Here is a 24,551-nt window from a genome sequence, read left to right as displayed (position 1 = left end):
TGACTGTTAGATATTGGGCATAACTTATTCTTCCATAACTGCATAGAAAAGAATTAAGAGCAAAGAATTCTGAAGGTTTTTGTTTGTTTGTTTGGGTTTTTTTTTTTTTTTTTTGGTGGTACTGGGGATGGAACCCTTCTACCTCTGGGCTTCATTCCCAGACCTATTTTCATATTTTTATTTTTGGAAACAGGGTCTCTTAAGCCAGCGCGGCTTGCTTCAAACCTGCGTGATCCTCCTGTCTCCGCCTCCCAAGCGTGGGGATTACAAGTGTGCACCACCACACCCAGTGAATTCCGAAGATTAAAATATTTTTGTATAAGAAGATTAAAAGTTTTTTATAGCCGGGCTTGGTGGCGCACACTTGTAATCCCAACACTGGGGAGGCTGAGACCGGAGAATCGCGGTTCATGGACAGCCTCAGCTACTTAGTGAAGCCCTCTGCAACTCAGTGGGACCTGGTTTCAAAATAAAGAATAAAAAATAGGGCAGGAGGCGTAGCTCGGAAGTTGAATGCTCCTGGGTTCCACCCCCAGACCCGAAAAAAAAAGTTTTTTATGATTTGACTCTATTATCTACTGAATGACTTAATCTCATTAAGCTTCAGTTTCATTATATGTAGAGATACTAATACCTTTGTAGTTTTGGATAAGTCTGTGTGATTAAAGCCCACCTGGGCATGTTGGCCCACACTTATAATCCCAGCATTCAGGAGGCTGAGACAGGAGGATCTTGGTTTGAGGACAGGCTTAGCTACTTAGTGGGGCACTTTGCAACTCAGTGAGACTCTGTTTCAAAATAAAGAATAAAAAATAGGTGTGTGGGGTGTAGCTTGGAGGTAGAATGCCCCTAGGTTCCATCCCTAGTACCCCAAATAAATAAGAAAAAAAAATACCCAGTACGTGGGAGACTGAGGCAGAAAGCTCATAGTTTCAGGGACAGCCTCAGCAAGTAGTGAAACACTCATCAACCTAATAAGACCCTGTTTCAAAATAAAAATAGGGCTGGAGATGTAGCTCAGAGGTAGAATGCTTCTGGGTTCAGTCCCCAGTACCACCAAAAAAAGGCAATAAGGCAATTGGGGGGGTATCCCATTATAAAGCTTTATGTTAAATAACGCTTTTTTTTAAACAATTATTAAGTAATTATGTTCATTATTTTTTCTCCTTTAGATCGTTTTGTATTACATTTCCAAGGCACAAAGTGTGTGTGTGTGTGTGTGTGTGTGTGTGTGTGAGAGAGAGAGAGAGAGAGAGAGAGAGAGAGAGAGAGAGAGAGAGAGAGAGAGAGATAGATAGATTTGCATTGCTGGGGATTGAGCTCAGGAGACTTCAGTCTACCTCCAAGCTACACCACTGGCTCTATTTTTTATTTGTATTTGAAAACAAGGTCTTGCTAAATTGTTGAGGCTGGCTTTGAACCTGTGGTCCTTTCTCAATCTCCCAAGTACTGGGATTACAAGCGTGCACCACCATGATCTGTTTACAGGGTCTTTTACAATACATTTGTACAAGGTCTTAGAGATTAACTTAAATTTTTTTAACTTCTATAAAATCAGAATAAAAATCCACTTCTTTTTGCTTTGTTTTCTACAGAATATATTGCACTTTATCCATATTCAAGTGCAGAGCCAGGAGATTTGACTTTTGCCGAAGGTGAAGAAATATTGGTGACTCAGAAAGACGGAGAGTGGTGGACAGGAAGTATTGGAGATAGAACTGGAATTTTTCCTTCAAACTATGTCAAACCAAAAGATCAAGAGGTAGAGTTATTTTGGTTTTAAAAACAAAAGTCTTTCACGCTTATAATCCCCGCACTTAGGAGGCGGAGACAGGGGAGTTGCGCAGGTTCGAAGCCAGCCCCGCTGGCTTAAGAGACCCTTTTTCCAAATAAAAGTATAAAATTGGTGGGGGAGTTTAGCCCGGAGGTAGAAGGGTTTCCAGGAACCCCAGTACCACCAAAAACAAAGTCATTCCATTTTTGTTGATTAAGATTATACTTAAAACAGAGATAATATGTCTGGTTTTGATCAGGCTGCTTTGGTTATAAGGAAACTACTCGAGGTATCATCAGGAACATAGGATTTATTTTAGGGCTTCAGGTAGAAAGATAAGAGGAAAAGGATTTCATGAAATTTTAAGAACAGAGCTGGGCGTGGTGGCGCACGCTTGTTATCCCAGTACTTGGGAGGCTGAGACAGGAGGATCTCAGTTTGCAGCCAGCCTCAGCTACTTAGTGAGGCCCTTTGCAACTCCGTGAGACCCTGTTTCAAAATCAAGAATAAAAAATAGCGCTGGGGGTGTAACTCAGAGGTAGAATGCCCCTGGGTTCCATCCCCAGTACTGCAAATAAATAAATAATCAAGGAACACCAAAAGGGTTTTTTTCTTAAGTTCATATCTACTGATATTTACCATATTAGAAATTAAAACTGAAATTGTTTAAATATTCACTTAAAAGTGGTAGTTAAATCCATTACATGGTTCGCCGGGTATGGTGGCACACACTTGTAATCCCTGCACTTGGGAGGCGGAGACAGGAGGATGGCGCAGGTTCGAAGCCAGCCACCCTGGCTTAAGAGACCCTGTTTCCAAAAATAAAAAAAGTATGAAATAGGTCTGGGAGTGTAGCCCAGAGGTAGAAGGACTTCCAGGAACCCCAGTACCACCAAAATAAATAAATAAATTCATTACATGGTAACAGAAATAAATCACTTTCTATGAAAAACAATTTTTCAAGAAAAGAAAATTTACTGAGAAGAGTGGCATTGTTTTATATTTTTGCAAATCTGTGCTTAATTATTGATAACAAGATTCTGATGTTTCTTAATTCAGTCTGTTCTGATCCTTTTGGTTAAAGTATATGAAAATTTAACCTCATATAGAAAAGGGGAAAATGAAGGGGTTTTTTTTTTGTGTGTGTGTATGTGTGTGGTACTAGAGATGGAACCCGGGGGCATTGTTGCTCCAAGCTACACTCTCAGCCCTACTTTTTTATCTTTTTTTTTTTTATTATTGAAACAGCATCTCACTGAGTTGCGAATGGCCTCGCTAAGTAGCTGAGACTGTCCGCGAACCAAGATACTCTAGTCTCTGCCTCCCAAGTGCTGGGATTTCAAGCATGTGCCACCACGCCCTGCTGAAAATGGAGGTTTTTAATATTTGCAAATGTTTGTAGCTATTTCTCTTTTATTTTCTTACAACAAAACTTGGTGAATTTTTGAGTTGTTACAGTTACATGGAAATTGCAACATAGAACCTGAAACCTTATAACTGAATATTGTTCACTGTTAATTAAAATTCACTAGTCTGTTACACTGAATGGATCTTCTACCCATGTGAAATATGACATTCAGTGACCATTCAGAAAATAGTGAATCACTGAAATTATACAGATATCCTGTGCATTGAAACATTTAGTTGGACAATATAAAAGATAACATTTTAACATTACCACTCATCAGAAAAGACTAAGGAACTGTCAAACTCATAGTGGTAGATAAAATTTTTCCAAAATTTTAATTTTCCCTTGAAAGTTAAATTTTGTTATTGTTAAGAAATCCTGTCAGCCGCTTTCCTTGAATTGACAGCCTTACTTCATTCTTTTTTTAGGAAATGTTTGCTAAATCCCAAGTCTAAATAATTGTCTGTTGGTTCTTTGAAGTAAATATGTTATTACATGAAAACATAGTTTTAGCACACAATTTAATTACACTGTACTTTTTGCTAAGACAATCATTCTACATTGGTTTGCAGTAGAAATGTTATGAGGACACTTCTTAGTAACACAGAATTTTTAAAAAGAGTGTACTCCAAAATTTAGATTTGCTGAGTGTATGGTGCATGTCTATAAACCCTCAGTACTTAGGAGGCTGAAACAGGAGAATTGCAGATTTGAGGACAGCCTGAACAAGAAATAAGACTCTTAGCAACCTAGTGAGACCAGTGAGATTCTCATCAACCTATTAAGACCCTGTTTCAATATTTTAAAAAGTAGGACTGGGGATATAGCTCAGGGGTAGAATGCCCCTGGGTTCAAACCTTAGTATTGTGTGTGCACACTTACACACACACACACACACACACACACACACACACACACACAGAATTAAGATTTAATAAAATTTTTATTGTTTGATCAAGAACATTCTTAAGTGAAACTGAACTTGTTTCACTGAGAGTGCTTGGTAGCAGAGAATCTTGCCTAGTAGTATAATTTAGTGCCACTGCTGTGATTCATGCTAAGGCACCAGCAAATCTACCCACCTTTGTAAATGTCAGTGAAGTGAGAAAAGATAGATGACGTTTGAGTATTATTATGAAGTCATTTTCATCCCACAGACTCCTAGAAGAGGCCAAGAACTATTTCCAGAGATTTACAAACCACACCTGAAAAACCATTGGTAGTGTCGTGGATCACACCGCCTGGGTTGACTCTACTCTTAGAGGCTAGGTGTCCATGGACAAGTTACTTTACCTTTCTTCTCTGTAAAGTGAAGATAATCATAATTAGTTAATAGTATGATTATGAAAACTAAAACTAAACCCTCTTAGAGCACTTCCCATTACATTAAAAATGTCAACAACAACAAAAAAGGCGGGCGTGGTGGCGCACGCTTGTAATCCCCGCGCCTGGGAGGCAGACACAGGAGGATCGCGCAGGTCCGAAGCCAGCCGCGCTGGCGTAAGAGACCCTGTTTCAAAAATATAAAAATAGGTCTGGGAGTGTAGCCCGGAGGTAGAAGGGCTTCCAGGAACCCCAGTACCACCAAAAAAAAAAAAAAAAAAGTTAACTTTTGGAACTGGGTATGGTGGCACATGCCTGCAATCCCAGTGACTCTGGAAGCAGAGGCAGGAGGATCACAAGCTCCAGGCAAGCCTTGGCAATATATAGCAAGACCTTGCCACACACACACAAAAAAGGATGGAGGTGTAGCTCAGTGGTAGAATGCTTCTGAGTTCAATCACCAGTACCACAAAAAAAAATGTTTAAGTTAGCTTTTGACTACCATTAGCTCTGCTTAATGCTTGAACTACAGCTCTGTATACTAACAGAAAATTCTTTAAATTCTTTAACTCCTCCTTTTTTGCAAATTTCTAAAAATAAGAACTAGGATTGGTCCAATTTATCCTTTAAAGCCAAACAGTCATAATTGCTACGCACAGTATGAAAATTTTGTTCTTAAATCAACTTCAAGCCAGGCATGGTGGCATACGCTTATAATCCCAGTACTTGGGGAGACTGAGACAGGAAGGGTCACAAATTCAAAGCCATCCTCAGCAACCTTGTGAGACCCTGTTCAAGCAAAAAAGGGTATAGCTCACATAATACCCAATACCAAAAAAAAAAAATTTTAATCTTCATTCAGTTTAGGGGTAATATGGTAAGAGAAAAGAGAATATTGCCTCCTACTAAGAAGGAGCAGCAGATAAATTAGAGTCCCTAGAGAAAGCAGGAGCAAAACTTGTCATCTAAGACAATACAATACACAGTGGGCGTTGTGCCGACCCAGGTGATGAAGCGGGGCATCTGGTCTGGACGGTCATGTTTAACCAAGAAGATTCGAAACTGAGCTCCTGCCATTGAGCTGGGGTGACGGTATCCACCACTGTCTGTAATGGATTCCATTAACATAGCAAATCTCCTTGTCGTTGGGGTCTTTACTTATTTGGTTAGTGTACAGTTCCTTGTCATTTTGATCTTCACTTAAAGAAGTAATTTTGGGGATTAGTAACCTTTGTATTTTTACATCTGGATTGTTGAAAATGCTGAAAACAACATGTCTTTTCCTTGTAGAATTTTGGAAGTGCTAGCAAATCTGGAACGTCAAACAAAAAGCCTGGTATGTATCAAAATAAGCTTGAAAAATTACCAGTGTTTGCTGTATTGTAGTCTTGAATTATATTTCTGTTTTTTTTTTTTTTTTTTTTTTTTTCAGAGATTGCTCAAGTAACTTCCGCATATGTTGCTTCTGGTGCTGAACAACTTAGTCTTGCACCAGGGCAATTAATATTAATTCTAAAGAAAAATGCAAGTGGGTGGTGGCAAGGGGAATTACAGGTAATATTTTTTAACATTTGTCAATTTTATTATAAAAATAATGCATGCTTATAAAGATCAATAAAATTTTTAGATCACCCATAATCATATCACTACAGAGGTAATCAGTTTTAGTATTTTACTGTATTATGTTTTTGTCTAGTCTTTTGCCTATTCATTTTTAGCACAGTTGAGTTGATACTATCAGTAACAATTTAAAGAATATTTCTATAATTGTTTCCCCATAAGCCCGCCTTAATAAGCCACAGATTGCTTTCCTAAAGGAAGGCGCAGTGTCACAATGGTCTGGGATAGTCCCAGGTTACAGGGTGTCCTCTAGGAGAAAGGCACAATCTCACCTGGGTACTGAGAAAATACTACATTATACTGTTCCCCCGTAGACCTGAGTTTTTGAGATAGCAGTGCAAGGAAATAGCACAGACATAGATGAGCCTGTGTTCTACAGTGTCAACAGATGGTTGCTGCATATGTTTTGATAGAGAAAGATCATTGTTCTGTCACTTCCAAAATTCCCTTACTAGTCAAAACTTTAAAAAGCACTTTAGGGTTAAATGGTAAAAGATGTAGTAGCTGTATTTTATACAAGATTGATAATGATTATAATACACAGGATAAACATAGTTTTATTGCAAACCAGAGTCTTAGGATCCCTGAAGAGCCAGGGTGATGGGAGACCAAATTTACTATCTTCTTGAATAACCTCTGATAATATCTTTTGATTTTCTCTGAAAATGGACCCAACTAGATGATAAACATGGTTCTCCATAAATTTTTTGCCTTACTGATTAATTTCTAATAAATTTTCAAGAGTTATTTTCAGTGGGCTGCACCATTTTAAGGTTGATTTGAACGTACTAGGTGAACTCTAAAAAGATCTTTTTTAGTGTTATATGTGTGAAATATTCAGAAAACTCAGCACGAAAGGCCTCCAGCCGAGCCCTCAGCCGGCACCTGCAGCAGCACTGTGGGATGCGCAGGGGTGAGTGCCCAGTGCCTGCTGTTGACCTGGCCGGCCAGGGCTGAGTCCAGGGCCCCATAGCCGTCCTTACTTGTGAATCCAGCTCCATGTCTGAGGGTCACTGAGGCTACTCTCCAGTTTCGTAGATCACTAGAAGGACTCTGGCAACTCACTGAAAACTCACTCACAGTTACAGTTTATTACTACAAAGCAGTACAGATTAGGGAGGGAAGACTGGGACGGTGTACAGGAGAGTTCCTCTCCCAGTGGGGTCACAGGCAATCTACCTCTGCCTGGCATGATACATGACAATGTAGAGTTGTTGTCAGTCAAGGAGGTTTTTACTGGAGCCTTGTTTCCAGTGCTTTTTACTGGTGTCCCTTCACTTAGATACAGTTAATTGCCCATGCAGCCCTACAGCACCCACCATAAACCACACTGCAAGACTCTGCGAGGCCCTCAGGTGCCGAAGACACTTACCAATCAGGGTGTTCCAGGGATTTAGAGATGGGCTTCTAGTAGCCAAGTACACAGGCCACTGGCCTTTGAGCAGCGTTAAATCCTTTATTAGACAGTCAGGATTCCTCTAATTTTTAAGTTGTGTCTCAATATTGTTTCTAATTTCATTTTTCAATTGTATACTCCTTTTGCTAATTTTTAGGCCAGAGGAAAGAAGCGACAAAAGGGATGGTTTCCTGCCAGCCATGTTAAACTCCTGGGTCCAAGTAGTGAGAGAACCACGCCTGCCTTTCATGCTGGTATGACAGGTGGTTGCCTTCTATTTCATCTCAGCTTCGTAACACTCAGCTTTTTAGATTAGCTGACTCTTGGAAAGATGTGGAAACTGTTCTTTCCTTGCCTCTGCTTAGAAGTAACATGCCACAGAGAACTTCCTCTCTGAGAAGCTCCATACACAAAGGCCTGCCAGCTACTCATTGATTCTTGAGCCACTGCACTCCTTGAAAAAAAAATTTCTGTTTATGGTACTGGGGGTAAAACCCAGGGGTTTTTCTACCTCTGGCTATACTCCCAGACCTACTTTTTTTTTTTAATATATATTTTATTTGGAAACAGGGTCTCACTAAGTTGCTGAGAGCCTCACTCAGTAGCCGAGGCTGGCTTCGAACCTGTGCGATCCTCCTGTCTCAGCCTCCCAAGCGCGGGGATTACAAGCGTGCGCCCCCACGCCCGGCTCCTTGAAATGTTTTAATGTGGAATTGCTATACGATCATACTTACAGTGAAGCAATTCACTTGAATGTTTAAATGGAATCAGTTAATTCTTGTTTTTATAAGATAGGAAATGGGGGATAGAGACCAGGAGTCAGAGTAGCTCAAAGAAACTTTTAATTTCTGACTTAACATCCTGTGGATAGTTTTGATTCCTGTAGGACTAATTAATTTGTTTACTATTTTGTTATCTTTGATAGTATGTCAAGTGATTGCTATGTATGACTACGTTGCAAATAATGAAGATGAGCTCAATTTCTCCAAGGGACAACTTATTAATGTTATGAACAAAGATGACCCTGACTGGTGGCAAGGGGAAATCAACGGAGTGACTGGTCTCTTTCCCTCGAACTATGTCAAGATGACAACAGACTCCGATCCAAGCCAGCAGTGTGAGTAGTATCAAATCACTTGCCTCTCCTCTAGTGTGAGACGTTAATATGCAGCGCAGCAGATCCTACTGTCCTACACCAGACCCTAAGCTCAGCACTCACAGCAAAGGTAGACTAACGTTGAAAGTCAGAAAAGACAAAAGGACATGTTTTACAAGATCAAAAGTTACCTTATTTTAAATACTCTTCACTAGCTTCCAAGCTTAATAATAGATGTATCTGAAAAAGTGTATAATTTCTTGAAGAGCTCTTCCGTGTGAGAGCTGTCCGTACTGCAGCTCCCTTTGCCGCCCGTCTGTCTCAGCATCCAGTGTTCGTTTTCAGCTCACTGTAGAGCAGCTCTAGTACTGTAATGGCCCCGCTCACCTTTCCTGTGCCCTTTTATTATATAGGTGCCATTCATTTTGCAACCTTCTCATTTAATTCCTACATGCTTTGACATTATCCAAGTTGGAAGAAAATTAAATAACCTGTTTATGCTGTTTACAAAACCCTCACACTTTAGATAGCCATCTCATCCCACAAAAGAATGTATGAATCAAGGTCTATCTTTGATTTTCAGAACAGCAGTCCAGATCTCAAAGTGTAAAATCGCATATTGTATAAAATTATCTCTTGTAAGTTTTACTTACCATTTTTGTTATTGTTGTTGTTGTTGTTTTGGTGGTACTGGGGGTGGAACCCTTCTACCTCCGAGCTACACTCCCAGACCCATTTTATATTTTTTTAATTTGGAAACGGTCTCTTAAGCCAGCAAGCCTGGTTTCGAACCTGTGTGATCCTCCTGTCTCCGCCTCCCAAGCACAGGGATTACAAGCGTGCGCCACCACGCCCGGCCTACTTACACTTTGTTATAGTTAATATTAATATAGCGCTTATAAGTTAGGGAATAGTATTTGCAAATAAACTTTTTATCTTTGTAAAGTGGATGTCACTTTTTCCCATCCTTTTGATTTTTAATTTTGTTTACAAAATAGGTCTTTATTTGTATTTTTATTACTATAGTGAAATCATAAAAAATGTTTAATCTTTCATTTTATTTTAGTTGCCAAGACCATGTAAGTGGTAATTCATTCAGAACGGTGATAACAGTTATGATTCAAAGCAAGGGTTATGAATTTATGAATTTATTTTATACAACATCTATATTTTCATTTTAAAGCTTGTAAAGACAGTTCAGATATTGCGAGAAGATTCCTCTTTAAGTAAATCAACAAAAACTTTGTGTATAGAGGTAGGATAGGAGGAATTCGGGTTTTTATGGTTTGAATATTCCCCCAAATATCTCAGGGTTTCAGGAGACATGGTAAAGAAAATTATGAAAACTTGAATTGCCTAATGAATGGCCATTTTTAAGTTCTGATGGTTTGTACTTTATAGTGATAGATTAAACATCTTTCTGAGAATTGGGAGGAAGAGTCTTTGCAGACTTCCTGTGCCTGAGAGGTGTTTGCGAGTGATCTCTGATGTCCAGTTACTCTGTACATCTGGCTTTTGTGGTTTCTATGATAAAAAGTGATGGTTTTAAAAATATTTTGTTGTTGTTTTTAATCTTGTTTTCCAATGGTGGAATATTTTTTCCAATTAAGCCTCATATAATGAGGAATATAATAGCATGTAGAAGCTATTCTAAAGGAAGGGCAGGACCATGCCCCAAGCCTTCTAGAATCTTCCTTTCTCCTATCTATTCTATGACAGTCTTTTCAGATTCCCCTCTAGGGATAATTTTTGGGGTTTTTTTTGTTTTGGCTTTTTTGTGGTACTGGGGTTCCTGGAAGCCCTTCTACCTCCGGGCTACACTCCCAGACCTATTTTTACATTTTTATTTGGAAACAGGGTCTCCTAAGCCAGCATGCACGGCTGGCTTCGAACCTGCGCGATCCTCCTGTCTCCGCCTCCCAAGCGCGGGGATTACAAGCGTGCGCCACCACGCCCGGCTCTGGGGATAATTTAAAAGCCACCATTTTAGAGAAATTTTCTTCAAGACAATGACAACCTCCTAGAAAAGGAACCTCAGGAAGTTGAATGACATCTTTTTAGTCTTAAACTTCATACTCAGTTGCCAGTAAATGCTGTCTGCACATTTGCCAGGCAAATCACTTTTGGCCAGAGACTGCCTAGTGCTTTCCACAGTGGGTGGAGCTGGCAGGGCCTCTGGGGGCCTCGAGATGAGGCTCCTGTCTACATGGTGATACCCAGCGGTCTGATCTGCACCGTGCAGTACAGTGGCCACTAGCCACATGTCGCCTTTGAGCATTTGGAGTGTGGCTAACATGGCTGAGAAACTCAGTTTTTAGTAAGTTTAGCTTTAATTAACTTAAAACTAAATAGCCACTTGTGGATGATGACTGTTATATTGAACAGCACGACTATAAGACAATCTCAAACCTCTCACTTGAAATAAAATAAGGAAATAATGATAGTGAACCACAGAAATAAGGAGAAAAGTTGTTTTTCAGTCACATCTAATATACACGATAATTTTAAAGGACCAAAGTTCCCATGTGCTTCAAATTTTGTTACGATGTGTTTGGGACTTTATGTTAACATTTTTCCGATTAAATGAAGAAAGCCATCCATCTCATTAGTATTCTTTGAGTGTCCACCACATACTTACATTGGAAGTACAAACATGAAAAGATACTGCTTGCTCTGAAATAGCGTCAAAGTTTAGTGAGGAACAGACATGCAGATTAATATGAGTTGCTGTAATGAATATTTATACAGATGGGGAAAAATCGCTTAAGTCTGGGGGAAAGAAGGCACGCTATCATTGGAAGATTTCGCAGAGAGTATGTGAGCTGGGACAGGAAGAATAAGTAGCCACAGGACAAGGGCTAGGACTGGCAGGAGGCGCCAGTTATCTTCGTGGTCAGTTTACATATCAAGAGCTGAGAAAGTAGAGCGTTCAAAAAGTTTTTTCAAAACAAGGAGAATTACAAAGTTTTCTTTGTTACAGAATTACTACCATTAAATCTGTACTTTGGTGTTGGCTGATGTGTGTAGTTTTTCTTAGTTTGATCATAATCTAAATATTGAAAGACAGGCATGGTGGCACACGCTTGTAATCCCAGCATTTGAGAGGCTGAGACAGGAGGATTGCAGTTCGAGGACAGCCTCAGCTACTTAGTGAGGTCCTCTGCCCTGTTTCAAAATAAAGAATAAAAAATAGGGCTGGGGATGTAGCTCAGAGGTGGAATGCCTCTGGGTTCCATCCCCAGTACTGCAAAAAATAAATAAATAGAATGCTTTATTGTTTGATGAATGACCAAAGGTGCATTTTAGAATGAAAGATGGTGTGTGTGTGTGTGTGTGTGTGTGTGTGTGTGTGTGTGTGTGTGAAAGAGGGTGTGTGTGTGTGTGTGTGTGTGTGTGTGTGTTGTTTTTGGTAGTAGTGAACATTGAACCCAAAGAAATTCTACCTCTGAGCTACACTCCTAGCCTGATTTTATTTTTTATTTTGAAAGAGGCCAGCCTCTGCAACTTAGCAAGACCTTGTTTCAAAATAAAAAAGAAAAGAAAAGTCTGGGGATGCAGCTCAGTCATAGAGAGCCCTGGGTCTATTCACCAGGGGAGGAGGGGGGAGGGAAGAGGGAGGAGGGAGGAGGGAGGGAGGATGTCTCTAGTCTTTGTATAAGACATTTGAGCTGGTTAGATTATCGATTACCGTTTGTGTTTCTCTAGCCCCCGGCCCTTATAAATTATTTTATTTTATTAAGTAACTAGAACATTTTTATAGGTTGAGAATTTTAGTGGTTCAAATTTGTTTAGTTGATGTTGCATGTTATTATTAGTCGAATTTTTTATCACCCACCTAATTTGCGTTATGTTCATTTTATTCCTCGTTTTTCTTTTTTTAGGACCCAATGTTGTCTTCCAGTTGTGAAAGCACCCCAGAGACCCACTATCCAAGTTTGACTCTAACGTGGAGTCAGGGCAGGCAGCCCTGATCAAATATCTCCTACACAGTTCATTTACTTTGTTTGACTGTTAAAGCCACTTGTGATGAATCCTCTGTTTCTGATCGACAGTTAAAACGTCCTGGTAACAAGTCCAAGGATAGTGGGTCTTTGTGTGGCTTTCCCTGCTGTTCACTCTGGCATCCTTGAGCATTTTCCTTCTTTTTTAATTTGGTAATCGTAGGTCATTAGCACGCATATTGAGTTTGCCCTGACATGGTGGGAGTTCAAACACACAAAGACCCACTATTTGCTCAAACTGTCCTCTTTGGTTTGGAATGGGCCGCCATGCTTTTCCGATGTTATTGCAACGTGTGTATTCATTACAAAAGTGAGATGAAGTTTGCTTATACTCTGCTGTCGTGTTTGATCCAGTCCCAATCACAGTGAGCCATTAACTCCATGGTCTGTCCTCAAATACGCACAGTTGCCCCTGTTTCTTTCTAATATGCCTCTGTGAGCACCGATATTTAGATTTGTTTCAAGGCCAAGAACTGGAAATTACCTTTTCTCGTTTTCTGTGTAGTTGGAGTGGGAACGGTAGCACTTGTGAGGCGGGAGGCTTTTCTGATCTTAACAGCAGACAGAGCGGCCTGCTCTGGTGGTGCTCGCAGGGTGGGCCATATTGAGGCCGTTTCGGCTGCCCTAGGATGAGCGCCAGGCTTCCGCAGTTCCTGCTGGATCTTGATTGCTCTGAGCTAATGAGATACTGTACCATGTGCCATAGCACTTAGAGTTTACTTCTTCATCAACTACCTAAAAATAGATTGTTTTTCAGGAACGAAAGGCTCCCATCATTGACTGTAAGATATGAAACCTCCTCTAACTTATACCTATAGTATATTTTAAAGTCAGAATTAATGTTGCCTATTTTACCTAATGTATTCAGGTGACTCCATGTCCCAGAATACAGAAGGACATTGTTGGCATCCCTAATGTTTTTATTAAACATAAGGAACCCTTAAGGCGTTAAAATGTCCCTGACTCAGAGTAAAGGAAGGATGTGTGAGAGCTGGCATTCCTCCATGTCCAGGAAGCTTCTCTGAAGCTAGAGATTGGTTTTTACCATCCTAGCTTCCCTGGCTAATAGCGCTTCTTCAGGCACATTGGATACTTTGGCATAGGAATTTACTTCTCCTTGAATGGAAAATGCTTTAAAAAGCAACAGACATTATAAACTAATTATGTGAGAGTGCTTAGCTGAAACAAAGGAGTTTAATAGACAGTATTAAGCTATATTTGAAAATCAATGAGAGTTTATACAGTTTAAAATGTTTACAAACTGCAGTGCAATCTACTGTTTGTGAATGTCTAAGTATTATCAGGAAAAGTGTACATACAATCCCATAATCTTACTTCTTCAGAGTTCTCTAAGCAAAGTGAAATATGTTTTTATACCGCTCGGTTTAAGTTAGGGACATATTTTGTGCAATATTTATATTAATGTGCCTATATATTACAAATAAGTTATTTCAATCACATATTGCCCAAATCATAACTTTATGGCACTTAAGAAAGAATCAGCAGTTTATTAGTTGAAACTTCACAAAGTTCAAACGTCTGTGTTATTGGGGTCTAATAGTATGTATGCTCTCTGGAGTGGGGATTTTTAGTTATAAGACCACCTCCATTTTTAGCATTTGGCATCATTATGATGTTTTATAAGTATGACATTAATAGGAAAGCAATAATATCACTTTATAGGTAGAATTAAATATTTTCCTGCAGTCACTAAAGAGTATAAAGACCGAGTCCTTGTGAATTCAAGTGACTTTTCCAAGTTGTCACCTGGCCTTGCCATTTATCTTCTGAACTTTCTGCTTTCGCACTTCTTAAGTTCAGTTTAGGGAAAGTTATTTTAAATCTGACATTAGCAATCACAACACTGTTGATTAACCACATCATTGGTATAACATATTTTCCTCTTGATTTTGAATTGGGGCCGATCTAATATATTGATAGATTATTTCCAAAGTATTTTTACAACTCAAATCATTTCATTTTTATACCAGTAAATATAGATTATTAGGAATAACATTCAGGTTGAGCTTAACATAATCAATCTGAAAACAATGTGTTCACCAGGTACCTATGGATTAGGTCACATAATAGCCCAATATTTAAGCCGAACGTCCAGAAAATAAACTTACTGTTATAACTGAAAATACCATCTGTGTAGGTATTCCATCAAATATTTGAGAGAAAGCTAAAGAGAAAGGAAATTCTGTGGCGTACAGCGTTGACTTAGATCCTTCTTAGAAGTGCATGAAGTCCTCCACAGTACCTCCTTCAGCCATGTATTTATTCTCTTTCTCATTCAGTATAAGACAGCTTTCAGTTTCCTTAGAAGGGACATCAAAGTTTTAAATTGGAGTACAATCAAATAAATCTGAACCCTGTAGGAGATAAAGAAGGAGAATACCTGTTTACTTAAAGGTTGCAGTATGTGATCACTTTTACTGTATGTCGTTAAACTTGGGTTTTCCGGCCATGAAAAAAATCAGTTCTAAAACCAAAGCTGATTTTTACAAAATTTGAAAATTATAATCAGTCCTATCCATTGTAGAGTTTCCCTAAAACTTTACCATACGGAGTCATTTTGAAATAATCCACCTATTTAAAAAAATGTAACTGCTATTTTAATGTTTTAAAATGTAGTGTATACACTGGTAGTTTAAAAGAAAGAAACTGGGGAAAGGAAAAGTAGAGAAAGAAATGCCAATTTCCAATCCAAAACTTTACTTGCCAAGTTTTCTTAGAATGAATTTTCCCAAGTTATGAATCTTGTAAATAAAAGCTATCATGGAGATATGAGAGACTTGTGTCTAAAGTGGCACTTGGCGCCGCTGTGATGCTGCTGTAATGTAATAAATTACTAAATTGTTGCAAAGTGCTGTTTTGCCTTAAATTTTTATTTTGTGTGTATTGAAAGCTCTAGTGTTAAAGGTATTGAGACTGTGCAACTGCTAGGCACGCTTGGCATGAGATCATCTGTTATTTTTACAAAATTGTAATATTACTATGCAAGTGTGTTTATTAAAAGGACACAAACTACACTACTTGTATTGTGTATTTCTTTTGAAGCATCATTTAAATTTATTTTTAATTGTTAAATATAGGTATAACTAAATGTCTTTGGAATTTCTTTTTTTCTTAATGTAGTCTCTGGGTACAGACCAACAGGTGCTTTATCTCACAGGGGCAAAAGAAATTGAGAACTCCATCTCAAAAGCAAAAGAAATTTCTATTTTAATATGGTATTAAATATGCTCACCAGAGAGAAAATATAATATAGGATCCTAATAGACTTTTATGTTATTTACAGTTTTACTCCAACTTTTTTCTAAAAAGATTGCCAGGCGTGGTGGCGCACGCTTGTAATCCCCGCGCTTGGGAGGTGGAGACAGGAGGATCGCGCAGGTTCGAAGCCAGCCGCGCTGGCTTAAGAGACCCTGTTTCCAAAAATAAAAAAGTATAAAATAGGTCTGGGAGTGTAGCCCAGAGGTAGAAGGGCTTCCAGGAACCCCAGTACCACCAAAATATTAAAAAAAAAAAAAAAAGATTGGCAGCAACTTCCAAATTGGTACTCAACTGCAAATGTGGAATAAGACTTTTTAGTACAAAATAGGAGTGAATATCAAAGAACCTGCAGTGACTGCTTGGGGTCATCAGAGTCGAGCAGACTATTACACTTAAGTTACCCAGTTGGTGGTTTTGAGAGCCCTTGGATGAAAAGAAAAATATGGTCCAAAATTTAGCCATCAATGCCTAGCTAGCATGAACAACTTTTCCTAGAAGCCTTTCCTCGTTTCTGGAGAGCTATCCCGCTAACATGCGTCTAGTACTTGCATGCGGCCAACAGATATGTACTGGGGATACAGAAATCAGCAAGAGAGAGTCCTGGCCTCAGCGGATAATTCTAAAACTGCTTCAGCACAGTGGTGGGTACCTGCTGGCACCAAGGGTGGACAGACGAGGAGCGCCTGATCCAGCCATAGGTGGTTGGGAACGATTTCCTGGAGGAAGCAGCTGCTAAAGCCATAAGATAAGTAGGGGCAAGGCAAACTGGGCGGTAGGATGGAGGCCAGTATGATAACAGACCGCCCTGTGGAGGCCGGAGGTGTGATTGTACTAAAAGTGCAAGGCCAGGAGCAGTGAGAGGTGATGCTTGAGAAGAAAGTCAAGATGAAGTCAGACACTGGCTCCCCAGGGGCACCGTGTGTGCCTGGGTCCAGATTTACACAGCCTGGGCCATGGGGAATTTTTTTTTTTTTTTAGACCTATTTTATACTTTATTTGGAAGCAGGGTTTCACTAAGTTGCTGAGAGCCTCACTAAGTAGCCGAGGCTGGCTTCGAACCTCTGTGATCCTCCTGTCTCAGCCTCCCAAGCGCGGGGATTACAAGCGTGTGCCACCACGCCCGGCTTTCATGGGGAATTTTTAAAGCTCACCAGAAGGTTCCCATATGTAGCCACAGTGGAGACAAAATGATGAGACCGAGTTCTGAAGGGAAGGTATCAGGAATCGGGACTTAGGGCTGCTGGAATGTCAGGGCACGTGAGAGTTGCTTATCCCCGAGTGTGTATCTTGGGTGGCAGGGTGGGATCATGCTGCCACCAACTGCAGTAAAGAACCAGAGTTGGGGGAAGTATGGTTTTTTACTACAAAGCACCTGTGGGTCAGCCAGATAAAATCATCCAGCAGGTAGAGAGACATATAATCAAAATATACAAACAACAGAACTAGGTGCAGTAGTGCACACCTGTTAATTCCAGTACCTGGGAGGCTGAGACAGGAGGGCCACAGGTTTCAGGCCAGCCTCAGCAACTTAGACCTTGTTTTAAAACAAAGGGCTGGAGGTATAGCTTACTGGTAGAGTGTCCCAGGCTTAAAATTAATAAATTTTATTGGTAGATATTTATACATTATTTTATATATGTATACCTGTTAGTATATATAATGTATATGGTATTAAATGCCCATCACCTGGTGGAGAGACCACCATGCATGCTAGTGGTTGTCAAACCAATGGAAGTGGGTGAGAGCACCAGGGAGATGTGTCCTCAGACCAGCACTTGGGGTGAGTAGGGAAAGGAGCTCATGAAGACAGGAGACAAGTGTTACGAAATTGTTGTGCTAATGTTGCCACCAATTTTTAAAAGAATGCAATTCTGGCTGCACAGCCATTGCTAGCACCAGTAAAAAAGAAAGAAAGAAAAAGAAAGAAAGGAAGGAAGGAAGGAAGGAAGGAAGAAAGAAAGAAAGAAAGAAAGAAAGAAAGAAAGAAAGAAAGAAAGAAAGAAAACTGCTCTTTATTGAGGACTGAGTGTAGGTACTTTTCTGAGGTCCTTGACTGTATTGACTCAGTATTATTTTCTCTTTATGGATATGGAAATGAAGAGAGGTGAAATAACATGTCTGAGGCCCACAGCCAGTAAATGGCCATTTTGCTTCAGTGTTCTGTCTTCTGTGTCATGGTAACAAACCTCCACGTGAGTGTGCTGCTGTTGCCATCGTTTTATAATAATGAAGTTCTGGCAGTAGAACCATTACTCGTACCAGTGATAAGAAAAGAAGAAAAATTAGAGACTGCAGCATCTTTCCAATGTGAAAAGTACACAGAAAAGAGGCAAGGACTGTATATAATGAGAACAAGAATCTGTAACAATAGTGTCCAGAAAGATAAAGGTTGAACATAATCACATTTTCTTCAGGAAAGGGCTTTCTTGATAAATAACTCATGTACCATAGAACTCACTCATTTAAAGCATGCAGTGTGATGGGTTTAATACATTAATAGCTGTGCAGCCATCACTGTAAGACATTTCATCAACTCGAAAATCAATTCTGTACCATTTAGAAACTACCAGCCCTTGTCTCCCTGTGCCCCTTCACCCCCAAGCCCAGACCACTGATCTGTCCGCCTCCGAGTGTGCCTGTTTGGGACATTCCATGTGTATGGAATCGTAAAATCCGTGAGGCTTGTGACTGGTTTGTTGCACTTGGCACACGAGCCTGTTCAAGGTCCGTCTGTGTCGCCGTGTGTAATCACCAGTCCCTCGGGTGCCACCTCAGTTCCACAGTACAGATACGTCTGTTTTGTTTTATGCATTCATTGGTTGATGGACATTTGGGTTGTATCCACTTTGTGGCTGTTGGAAGTAATGCTGTTATGAACATACATGTGTAAGGTTTTGTGTGAACTTTGTGTGTGTGTGTGAGGTTTTTGTGTATCTTTATTTCTTTGGGAGGGGTCATAATGCTAGGAGTGGGAATTTTGGTCAAACAGTAACTACTTTTTTAACTTTTTGAGGAATTACCAGCCTGTTTTCCATACTGGCTTTCGGTTTATCTTCCCACCAGCAATGTACAACAGTTTTTGTTTCCCCTCATCTTCACCAACACTTGTTATTGTCTAACTTTTTATTACAGGCAGCATGTAGGTGTAAGTGGTTTCTCATTGTGGTTTTAATTTGCCTTTCCCTGGTGACTAATGCTCTGAGCATCTTTGCACGTTCATGTCGGCCATTTGTGTATCTTTGAAGAAACGTCTATTCAAATTCTTTGCTTATTTGTAATTGAGTTATTAATTTTCATAATCACTTTGTAAAGAGTGCTGGAAGCAGTTTTAGGTCACAGCAACACTGAGAGGAAGGCTTAGAGATAACCTAGTACCCTCTGTGCCGTACCCCCACACATGCAGAGCCCATCACCCTCCTCACCAGAAGAGTAGTACATTCGTTACACTCGATGAATCTGCCTTGACATTTCATTGTTGCCTGACGTTTGTAGTTGGCATACTGGTTCCTCTGGACATCGTACACCTTGTGAGTTTAGACATGTATAATGACATGTATCTACCATTACGATATCTTCCAAAGTGACATCACAGCCTTGAAAATTTCACCACCTGGTCATTCCTTCCTCCCCTGTAATCCACAGATCTTGTTCCTGTCTCCATAGTTTTGCCTTTTCTAGAATGTCAAACTGTTAGAATTGTATATAATTTGTAGCCTTTTCAGATTGGCTTTTTTAGTAATAAGCCTCTAAGTTTCCTCTGTATCTCTTCATGACTTGATCATTTCTTTGGGGTACTGCATAATACTTCATTGCCTGGATACACCACAATTTATCCTTGTACTTACTGAAAAATACCTTGCTTGCTTCCAAGTTGGGGCAGTTGGTAGTAAAGCTACGATAAATAACCTGTGTGCAAATTTTTATGTGGACTTAAGTGTTCAGTTCCTTTGGGTGAATACCAAGGAGAATGATGGCTGGATCATGGGGAATGTTTAGTTTTGTAACAGCCAAACCATCTTCCAAAGTGGCTGTACCATTTGGTACCCACCAGTAGTGAATGCGAGTTCCTGTTGCCGGCATCCTTACCAGCATTTGGTGTTGACAGTGTTGTGGATACTGGCCAGGCTAACAGCTGTGGAGGGGCATCTTATTTTAATTACTATTTTTCTGAAGATATAATGCAGATCATCTTTTCATACACTTATTTGCCATCTCTATCCTTTTTTTTCTTTTTTTGCCAATTCCGATTCTTTTATTTTGTTGGTGCACTGTATTCATACATCATAGTGGGATACAAACTTTTGTAGACATCCATGCACACATTGCCCAGTCAGCCCCCACCCGATCCCCACCCCATTCTCTCCCCATCCCTCCTTCCCATGCTTGGCTTAGTGGTTGACATCTAGTATTATAGCAATTTATCCAAAATTAAAAATGATAATATCACATAACAGTTTCATTTGTCTGATACCAAGCTTTTGATGACTTAAAGATAACATTTCAATATTTCTTTTTGCTTTCTTTCTTACCAGAGATTATTTTTTTCTATTTTTTTAGGTGAAACTATCATATATTTATATATTTATTTTTCAGAAAAAAAATCTATCCTAATATGGAATATGGACTCTAGATACCCAAAACGATCTTGAAAAAGAACAAAGCTAGAAGATATATATTTTCTGATTTCAAACCATATAAAGCTACAATAATTGAAACAGTGTAGTACTGTTCTAAAGGCAGATATATAAACCATTGGAGTTAAATACAAGCCTAGAGCTAAATTCTTCCCTATATTGTCAAGTTATTTTTGACAAGGTTTCCATGAACATTTGGTGGTGGAAATAATAGTCTTTTAACTAAATATTGTTGAAAAATAATAATTACATGAAAAAGAATAAAATTGGACCCTTACCTAACTCCTTATACAAATATTAACTCAAAATAGATAAAAGACCTAAATATAAATCTTAAGACTATAAACTTTTAGAAGAAAATCTGGGTCATAAAACCTCACAATATTGAAATTGGCAGTGATTTCTTGGATATGATTTCAATGGCACAGGCAACAGAAGGGTATACAAACTCCCTAAAAAATAAAAAAAAATTGTATATCCAAGGACAATGTAAACAGAGTTAAAAGTTACTAATAGAATGGGATAAAATATTTCCAAATGCTATATCTGAAGGTATATTAATATTCCAACTAGACATCCTAAAAATTAACAACAATAAAGGCAAACAATACAATTTAGAGATAGGTAAAAGACTAACATAATTAATGAATCTCCACAGATAACCAATCTTAGTTGTCTGTTGGATGAAAAATCTTGTTTCTCTGGTTCTGGTGTGTGTTACCTATTTCTTCTTTGTAGTTAATCTCTTTGAGTATTTTCTCTAGTGCTGGTTTTGAAGACATAAATTCCTTCAGTTTCTGTTTGTCATGGAAGCTTCTTATTTCTCCATCTAATTTGATAGAAAGTTTTGCTGGGTAGGAAATTTTGGGCTGGAAGTTGTTTTCTTTCAGAGTTTGGAATATGTTACTCCAAGCCCTTCTGGCTCTCATGACTTGGTTTGGGAAGTCTGGAGTGATTCTAATTGGTTTGCCTCTGAATGTCACTTGGTCCTTTGTTTTCGTTGCCTTTAAGATTCTCTGCTTGGCTTCCACATTGGTCATTTTAACAATTATGTGGCTTGGGGATCCTCTTCTCTGATCCTGTCTAAAGGGAGTTCTATAAGTTTCCTGGACCTGTGTATCAACCTCTTGCTCTATGTTTGAAAATTTTTCTGCTATTACTTCCTTGAAGAGATTGTTGATCCCTTTGGTTTCACTTTCTTTTCCCTCCTCTATTCCAATTATTCTTAGGTTAGCTCTCTTAAAATGGGCCCATATTTCTTCAATGTCAGATTCCTGCTGTCGGATATTTTTTTCTAGATTAGAAACTATGCGTTCATTTTTGGAATGATCATCTTCTAAGAGCGAGATTCTGTTCTCCATGTGTTCTAATCGGTTGTTTATGCTTTGAATTGAGGCCTTTACTTCATTAATTGCATCCTTTATCTCTTTTTGGCTCTCTCTGAATTCTTTTCGAAGCACCTCTATTATTTCTACAGTTATTTTCCTGATTTGATCTTCTAGAAATCTCTGATTTTCTGTTTTATCGGGTTCTGATGTTGTGGGGTTGTGGGCATTCATTGCTCCAGTGTTATTCCTCTTTCCCATGATTTCGGAAGTTTGTGCCTTCTCTGGGTTCTTCCCTTGGGTCACTATGACTTCGCTTAAGGTGCTCTGGATCTCGAGTCTGTAGTATCTCTGACCCCACTACTCCTTTACTGGGTTGTATCACAGAGTCTCTGACCCAGGGAGTCGATAGAGGCTGCTTTAGACTATGGGGGGTGCCAGGTTGCACGTTCTCCTATGGTGTGATATCACTGCCACCACAGCTCTCCCACTGGGTCAAGTCCCAGGGAGTACAGTACTGGGATTTCTCCTCTGTGGCCCGCAATTTGACTCACTGTCCTTGAGTACGCAGATGTAGCAGTACTGGACTCGGTGAATTCTCTGCTGCTGCCGCCGGTGGCAATATGGCGCCGCTGCCATGCCCTCGGCCGTGAGGCTGGCGTATTTTTTTCTTCTCTGGTTTTGAGTTCCACTCTGCGTCCCTGCAGCGTGTGCTGAGCTCAGCCACTGGGAGCTTTAGAAGCTCCCTGCGCCAAAAGATCCCGCCTGGCTGTTCCGCAGCGGCTCACCTCGGCTTGCTGTAGCCGTCCGGTGAATTCGCCGCTGCCGCCGGCAGTTTGGCGCTGCTGCCATGTCCTCGGGCGTGAGGCCGGTGTATCTCCTCTGTGGCTCTGAGCTCTGTTCTCAGTCCGCTTTCTCTCTGGAGCCTGGTGATTTTTTTGTTTCTCTGGTGATGGTGTTTTCTGGCTATGAAAGGCGCTGATTTTGTAGTAATGGAGATTGGTTGTTAGCGGGGCTCTTAAGCCCCGCTTTTCTCGGTTGCCATCTTCCCGGAAGTCTTTTATCTCTATCCTTCTTTGATGAGGCATCTGTTAAGGTCTTTGTCCCTTTTTCTTTTTTTTTTTTTTTTTTTTTCGGGTCTGCGGATGGAACCCAGAGGCATTTGACCTTCAAGCTATACCCCCTGCCCAATTTTTTATTCTTTATTTTGAAACCAGGTCTCACTGAGTTGCAGAGGTCCTCACTAAGTAGCTGAGGCTGTCCACAAACCGCAATCCTCAAGGTCTCAGCCTCCCAAATGCTGAGATTACAAGTGTGCGCCACCACGCCCGGCTTTGTCCCATTTTTTAAATCAGGTTGTTTTCTTATTTTTAAGATTACACAGTTTGGATAATAATCCATCAGAAAAATCTTCTGCAAGTATTTTGTCCTACTAGTCTGTTGCTTGTCTTCTCTTTCTTTATTGGGGATCAGACTCAGAGGCATTCTACCTTTGAGCTATACCCCCAGCCTTTTTTCAGATTATTTTGTTTGACCAGGCGTGGTGGTCCACACTTGTAATCCCAGCATTCGGAAGGCTGAGACTGGAGGATCACGGTTTGCGGAAAGCCTCAGCTACTTAGTGGGGCCTTCTGCAACTTAGTGAGACCCTGTTTCAAAATAAAGAATACAAAATAGGGCAGGGGGTATAGCTCGGAGGTAGAATGCCCCTGAGTTCTATCCCCAGACCCACAAAAAAAATTATTTTATTTGTTTTGAAGCAGTCTCACTTGGTTGCTGAGTCTCATAAGCTTCTGAGGCTGGTCTTGAGCTGCAGTCCTCCTGTCTAGCCTCCCAATTACTGAGATTTACAGGTGTTCATTATCACGCCTGGCTTGTAGGTCGTCTTTCCATTCTCTGGATCATGTCTTTAACGGAGCAGAAATTTTTAGTGAAGTCTGTCTACCTTGTTTCATGTATTTTACATTTCAAGTCATCAGCACACCCAAAGTCATGCAGATTTTATCCTATGCTATTTTGTAGGCGGTTCACATTTTCATGAAGGATACAGGTCTGTATCTTGATTCATTTTCTTTTCGTGTGGTTGTCCACTTGTCCCAGCAGCATCTGTTGGAAAGACTGTCTGTTCTCAGTTATGTTGAATTGTCTCTGCTGTTTTCTCAAAGGTCAGTTGACTCTATTTCTATGGGTCTATTTCTGGGCTTTCTGTTCTGTTTCATTGATCTATTTGTCTGTTCTTTGGCCAGTACCACATTGTCTTGGTTACTATAGATTTGTATAGTAAGGCTTGACATCCCGTCGTGTCAGTCCTACAGCTTTTCTCTTGTCCCTCCATCTTCCATATTGTCCTGAGTATCCTGGGTCTTCTGCTTCTCCATGTAAACTTTAGAACCAGGTTTTGCTTTGTTTTGTTTTACACTGGGGATTGAACTTAGAGGCATTCTACCTCCAAGCTACACCCCCCATCCCGATTTTTTATTTATTTGGAAATAGGGTCTTGCTAGGTTTCTGAGACCCTTACTACATTGCCAAGACTGGCTTTGAACCTGTGATCCTCCTGTCTCAGCCTCCCAAGTACTGGAATTACAAGTGTGTGCCACCATGCCTGGCTAAGAATCAGTTTCTAAATCACTTTTTAAACTTTGTCTTAAACATGAACAACAAATTATGCGATAGGGAAGTGTGTGTGTGTGTG

At 39.9% G+C, this 24,551-nt stretch overlaps 1 protein-coding gene across 4 annotated transcripts in view; it reads left to right on the top strand.

The window, feature by feature from the left end:
- ITSN2 (intersectin 2) overlaps window positions 1-24,551 on the top strand; it is a gene marked incomplete at both ends in the record, with an annotated part of 129,304 nt that overhangs the window by 70,446 nt on the left and 34,307 nt on the right. For all 4 annotated transcript variants that reach the window (XM_080711858.1, XM_080711857.1, XM_080711856.1 and 1 more), the window contains 5 exons: window positions 1,596-1,762; window positions 5,796-5,841; window positions 5,938-6,059; window positions 7,679-7,775; window positions 8,447-8,638. In XM_080711858.1, the coding sequence (XP_080567984.1) occupies window positions 1,596-1,762; window positions 5,796-5,841; window positions 5,938-6,059; window positions 7,679-7,775; window positions 8,447-8,638 (624 nt within the window). The remainder of the gene's footprint in view (window positions 1-1,595; window positions 1,763-5,795; window positions 5,842-5,937; window positions 6,060-7,678; window positions 7,776-8,446; window positions 8,639-24,551) is intronic.

Source organism: Muscardinus avellanarius (genome assembly GCF_963383645.1).
Source record: "Muscardinus avellanarius genome assembly, chromosome: 15".
Taxonomy (NCBI): domain Eukaryota; kingdom Metazoa; phylum Chordata; class Mammalia; order Rodentia; family Gliridae; genus Muscardinus; species Muscardinus avellanarius.
This window is presented reverse-complemented; position numbering and strand designations above follow the sequence as displayed.